Source organism: Melampsora larici-populina (assembly GCF_000204055.1).
Source record: "Melampsora larici-populina 98AG31 unplaced genomic scaffold MELLAscaffold_20, whole genome shotgun sequence".
Lineage (NCBI taxonomy): Eukaryota > Fungi > Basidiomycota > Pucciniomycetes > Pucciniales > Melampsoraceae > Melampsora > Melampsora laricis-populina.
The window spans coordinates 420856-426990 of NW_006768784.1; the positions used below are offsets into that span (position 1 = coordinate 420856).

A 6135-nucleotide genomic window follows, 5' to 3' on the forward strand; every position below is an offset into this window, starting at 1 on the left:
ATCAATAACCTGTGATATATGATTTCAGTATGAGATGTAGATAGTTGCTGACAACAAGACACTCACTTTTTGAGCATTAAATAACCTGTCCCAGCATTGAAGCTTTATATTCCATCAAATTATGTACCCCAGAATTGGCCAAGGAAATTTAACCCCCACACTTACGCAAGTGGCGTCAAACACAGCTAACATCCTAGAAGATCCATCAATTTTACAAGAAATTTCATCAAGCTATAAATCAGATGATAAGCAGATATTAGCAAATATGAAAAACAATTTCTTGGGTTCATGCATATGAATATAAACCCCATATTGGTTTCTGGGGGGTAGTTGTTGGCCACCTCAAGAAATCCAAGGAGAGATTTGTTATTGCAAACTAAAAAGTGGTCCTTGACCTTGAAACAAGCAGCCTCATGGATCCAACCCTTTATAGAAAGCTTCATCATCCACATCCACAGCCATGAGAGGCCTTGATATACCAGTTTTAACCATATTACAAGCATCCAAAAGCCTGTGTTGGAAGAGATGCCAATCAAATCTGGCATACATCAACAATCAAAGAGCTTTCTTTTCTGGTGGGGGGCAGTAATTCACCCAGTAAGTAACAATATAGCCTTAGGGTCTCACTGGTGCAGCACACTTATTAGGCTTGCTCTTAGATTTTTCAGTTTGGGCTTGAATGTCAGCGGAGGGAAGCTTCTGCCAAGCACTGAACATTACTTGGAATGCTCTATCTTCATTGTCAAAACAACAGGCATACAAGCAGTGTTGTTGGTCATTGATTTGTCACCCATTGTTTGGATGTTGATGTTTCCAAATAAGGAATTAACATTAGTAGGTCTACATAGATATCATTGACATATCAAAAGTAGGAGAAACACACACCTTGAACATGTGAAGGTCCGCTGGCAGTTCCATTGGTCATTGGTTGGTCACCCACAGTTTGAACCAAAATTAAATCCAAATATCCAAGCCCTGGAGACGCACTGAGAAGGCTGTTGTACCCTGTTCAACCAGCACAACATTGATCATCTGGGCACTAAATCAAGATTTAGCAAAGAGATGACTTACTGGCTTTCAGGATTAATGTCCAATTGTCTTTACCTTGTGTGATAACGCACGGCATTCAAACACCGGCAAAAACAAGCTGTCAATGCAATTTTTGAAAGACTCCAAAAGAAAAACTGGAATCAGATGAGTCTGATCAGTGAACATGATAGATAGGTCAATTGTCTCACTCGTGAGTTTGAGACATGTAGTGCAATGACAGAGTTTGCCGAAGGAGGAGACAAGAGCACATAAGCACTTTTTACGGCAGGTCGGCCTGCGGCCTCAAATCAAAGCGTTGGGACAGCATTTTGTCTAGCTAGTCCGGGGTCATCCTGATCTTAGTCATCATCCTGATCTTTAGTCAGTCATCCTGAATTTAGTGAATCATCCTGATCATTAGTCAGTCATCAAGATTTAGTCAGTGATCATGATCTCGACACGTGATCTCTTCAAGTCTCTTCAAAGTAAGCCATATATACAAGATCGATTAACAACTGTATTGGTGCTCATTCAACTTAAACCTAAAAAGGAAAACGATTTCTTTTGGATATCATGACACGAATCTGCAAAGTGGCTGTGGTTTCATCTGATGAAGGTTTCCTTTGATGCAACCTTACCACCACGTCTTGACTGAAATTGATTGAGCATGTGTTGAAGAATTTGTTTGGGATTGCGAAAAAGTGATCAGTTTGTGTATGAAAGAGTTTCGATGATGATTTGTGAGAGGATTGAGAGGGTTTTCACTGTGAGTGACTGTGAACTGAGCAGTGAGAAGTCAGAGTGAAATTCTACAGAATCAGAAACTTCATCTGCGAGATAGCCGAACTTCGAAGTGGGTCTATGTGTATTTTGAATGTTTTGAAATCAGTATCAACAAGTTTATTGAGAGTTTTGAATCGATGGATTTGAGAGTTTTAAACAAACATTTTGATTGAAAAACACTTCTCATCAACTTCTCTTGAACTAACCAAAACCTAAGAAATTTAAACAAAAGAAAGAAATTCGATTCAAATCACACCATCATCAACAACCAAACTCGATTTGAATAACTTAACCGAAATTTATTACATACCACCATTACCTATTAATGATTTTCGATATTTGAATTATAAAATAAAAGAGAATTTCAATCTCAATCCGAGTTTGAACTTTACCATTTTTATACCAACTTCCTTTGAAGTTTACCTCCTTAACCTTTTTCCGATTCAATCAATTCACTACTAATCCATTTGATCTCTCCTTTACCTTCACTTTTTTGATTTTTTATTATCTTTTTTTGTTCTTTTTATCAAAAAAATGTTCAACTTCAATCCTAATCTCAATCTCATCAATCTTTCAATTCTGATTACCATCTTATCAAGTTTGATTCAATTCTCTTCAGCAGCAATAGCTGAACTTGATCAAATTTATTATGGTGTTTGGTTAGATACTGATGTTGGTTATCAAGATACTCCTATACTTTATAACACTCGATTAGGTCGAAATGCTTCGGTCTTTCATATCGCTCAGAATATGCCTCTGACTCCTTATAATTATACCACTGGTGCTGGTGGTCCGGCTCCTGAATATGTTATCGAGAATACGGCTACCGATGCTGCTGTCTTCATCACGGTTTACCCTACTGCACTCACAGTTCTATCGGATAATGATTTTACTGTTTTGGGTAATCAAATCTTAGCTTGTTGAGTCTTTTTTTTCTTTTCTCTTTTTCGCTTTGACTCACTTCATTTGTCGATCATCATCTGTGACTTCGTTTTCACGATTTCATTATCTAATCGATTTCATATGCTTATCGATTCATCAAACGGCTTTTCATTAATATCCATGCTTCATTGAAAACTTCTTCCACATCTCAATTAATCGATCTGTTCTATCATCTACATTCACTAACAACCTCGTTCCTTTCAATTTCAACAGATCAATCCGACTTCAATCGAACAGTCTTTTTGAGATGGGCACCCGAAATGCAGGGTCGTTGGAACCCGTCAGTCATCTATCTTTGCTTGACTTTTCGAGTGATAATTCACTAACCGATTCTCTTGACGAAATCTATAGTTATGGTCAATTACCCGTTCTTTTTGTGCAATCATGGCAAGCAATGTACAAAGGCATCAAGGCAATCGCACCCGCAACAGTGGTCGTTTGGGCTCCTAACTTGGGAAGCGGTTATCCGTTCGGTCAAACTGCTGATATCGCTGCTGAAGATCTCGCTGTGTTAGATACCAACAAGAATGGTCAATTGGATGCTGGAGATGATCCTTATGCACCTTATTACCCTGGGGATGATTATGTTGATTGGATTGGTCTTTCAGTTTGTAAGCAAAGCATACCTGTCATTCTTCAATATACAAACAGACCAAGTGATGCTTATCGATTCTTGCTTTGTTCTTTTCTTTGATCTCAATACTAGATTTCAAACAATTCTCCGTCAATACCAATCTTGCTCAACCTGCTGGGTTCTGTAGCGACATTCTTACTGGGATTAACTCACAAACTGGACATACCACAACCGTGAACTGGTACGACACATACTGTACTCAAAAGCCATCCAAAGCCTGTCTTATCGCAGAATCCGGAGCAGCTTATCATCCCAACATCAATACCGGTACTGCTACTCAATTACAAATTCAACAAGCATGGTGGCAAGATTGTATTACAAATACCACTTTTATGGATCGATTCCCAAGGCTGAGACTACACATGCATTTCGAGTATGAAAAGATGGAAGCTGATATTGGGGCACCTGATCTCAGAGACTATCGTTTGACCAATGTGTCTGAAGTCCTTACTGCTTTTCAAAATGATTTAAATACCGTACAAGACCGATATCATTGGTAAGTTGATCTTCAGCTTCTGTCACTATCACGATAGCCAAGACTGACTTGATCGAAAATGACCATCCCAAATAGGGCTCAATACCGAGTTCCAACCCAACCCATCAAGACCACCGGACCCGGAGTGTCAGCACCAAAAACTGCAACACTCGCAGTTCCAACACTTGTTTTACAGACTCTGAGGAACCCACTTGCTACTGGGCTACCCACCCTGTTCGGTACCCGAGCAGCATCAGATGCTTGGAAAGTCACCGTTCCGATCGGTATCAGTGCTCTCAGCTGTATCTCTTCCGGTGTTTATTTCATTGGAGTCGGAAGAGCTAGAGCTTTGAGGGCTAGGCGATCGATCGATTGATATAGATGACAATAACGTCTAGTTTCGAACATGAACTCTATTTAATCCATTAAGAATATCCAACGAATCGAAAACAGAGGAAGAGACTTATATTTTCACTTTTGGTCACCTTTCATTTTTTCCTACTACATCATTCAAGAACAGATTTTAGAGAGAGGACTTTCAATTTTTTTTGGCTTGCTTGCTTTAACTTGGGTGGGTGTTTTTTTTGAAATTTTGGGCAGATTGTCTGTTTTCTTTGGTTTACTCGGTTCTGTGATTCTTGTGATTTGTTTCAATTGGTAAACCAAATTAGCAAAGTTGAAGAAGCAGAAGATGATGAATGCAAGTTGAAGATTGATAGTTTTTTTTTTGGTTTTTCTGAGGGGGAGTCTTTCTTTTTGGTTTTGAAATGGTAGCTTTATATGTATTTTCTTTTTTGTAGTTGAATAAAAATGTTATTTGCTGGTAAAGAGAAGTATGAAGAAAAATTTACACACATTATCAATAATTTTTAAGACGGTTTTTGGGATGTCTTGGAGATACAAACTGCAAGTAGGTTTGGGATTGCTTTTCTGGGGTTTTGATTGACAAAAACTGCAAATGGTAATGGCAGAAATACTTCAAAAAATTGTTGTTGCAATTTTTTTGTTATGCTAGGGTCCCAAGCTTTGTGGTTGAGCAGTTTTAATTACAATTGAATGGTGATCTAGAGATCATTCAAATCAAGCTGAGCCCACACAGCATCAGCTTTGGTGCACACTCTTCTTACTTCTTTTTCTGGATCTGGCTTTGCTTTGACAAAATGCTCAACCACCAGGCTTGGTTGGGTCCCTGCTCAACAAAAAAATTGTGGCAAACATTTCTAAAACTACTGTACCTTGAAACCTTCTTGGGAGTATGGTTGCTAGCTTTGAGGAGTGTAAAATGTCAGACCACCAAGTTTTTCTCTGAGATATTGATGCCAAGACACAAAACTTAACCTGATTTGGGATTTAAGGATACTATTGGAGTCATGGCATTGGTAGGGATCCAGATATCTTGTTGAAATTTTGAGTATTTCAACTTTTTGTTTTAATTGGTTTCTACAACATAAGAAATTCTGTCTTGAAGTGGGGTTCTTTGTAAATACTGGCTGGTCCAACATTTTATGCTTCTTGGCACTTTTGTACATTTCTATCCATTTACATAGGAGATAAACCAAGGGAAATGGCTGCTGAGCAAAGGATGAGTTGACAATAGATCAAAGAAAATGTTCCCCATCAAATAGCTATTGGATCTTGTGTCAGTGGGTTCTGGTGAACGAGATCAGAGATGGTGTACTGTTTAATAGGGGGTTTCAAGTTTGTTTGTTTTTGCATAATTTTTGTACAAATTTGGAAAAATTGTTCATAAAGATAATCTCTGTAAAACCAGTGTATCTTTAATCTGGGACACTTTTCTAGGTCTCCTGATTTAGAAAAAAAGTTCATGCATAGTTTACAACAATGGGTGCATGTTGTGGTAGTGTCAAAATATGTAAGAAGCTTGAAGTTGAAACCCCATAATGGCGACCAGACTGTGACACATCTTGCCAAGATTTTCATGTGTTGTTACACCTTCAAACTATTTTTGGATTTGGAAATAACAGAAAAATGCATTAGAGTGTAAGTGACATACTACAAGATGTTGGCTGCTTACCTTTACAAACCCATCTTCAATAATTGAGATGTTCTAAGCAAAATGATCCCTGAAATTTCCCTAATAAACAAGTTTAAGAGTTGACTTGGTGTTTGAAAGCAGTGAGGTATGTGGCTAGATTGATTTTGCATTCAAAGTTAGTTCTGCACTGGGAGACTATTTGTTTGTGGTTGGTTTACACCCTCAGTCAGCCAGCATTTCACAAGGATAGAAAGGTCATATCAAAATATCCAACAC

At 38.2% G+C, this 6135-nt stretch overlaps 2 protein-coding genes across 2 annotated transcripts; one reads left to right on the plus strand and one right to left on the minus strand.

Moving 5' to 3' along the window:
- Window positions 1-411: 411 nt before the first annotated feature.
- On the minus strand, window positions 412-1126 carry MELLADRAFT_106852 (uncharacterized protein; the record flags this gene model as incomplete). The annotated part of the gene is made up of 4 exons (XM_007410494.1): window positions 412-511; window positions 641-734; window positions 886-1005; window positions 1072-1126. 4 exons carry the CDS (start codon window positions 1124-1126, stop codon window positions 412-414), a joined length of 369 nt encoding a protein of 122 aa, XP_007410556.1.
- Window positions 1127-2346: 1220 nt separating this feature from the next.
- On the plus strand, window positions 2347-4727 carry MELLADRAFT_77876 (uncharacterized protein; the record flags this gene model as incomplete). Its single annotated transcript, XM_007410350.1, has 5 exons — window positions 2347-2713; window positions 2968-3034; window positions 3106-3365; window positions 3461-3884; window positions 3960-4727. The coding sequence occupies 5 exons, from the start codon at window positions 2347-2349 to the stop codon at window positions 4237-4239; spliced, it is 1398 nt and encodes a 465-aa protein (XP_007410412.1).
- Between the last annotated feature and the right edge of the window lie 1408 nt (window positions 4728-6135).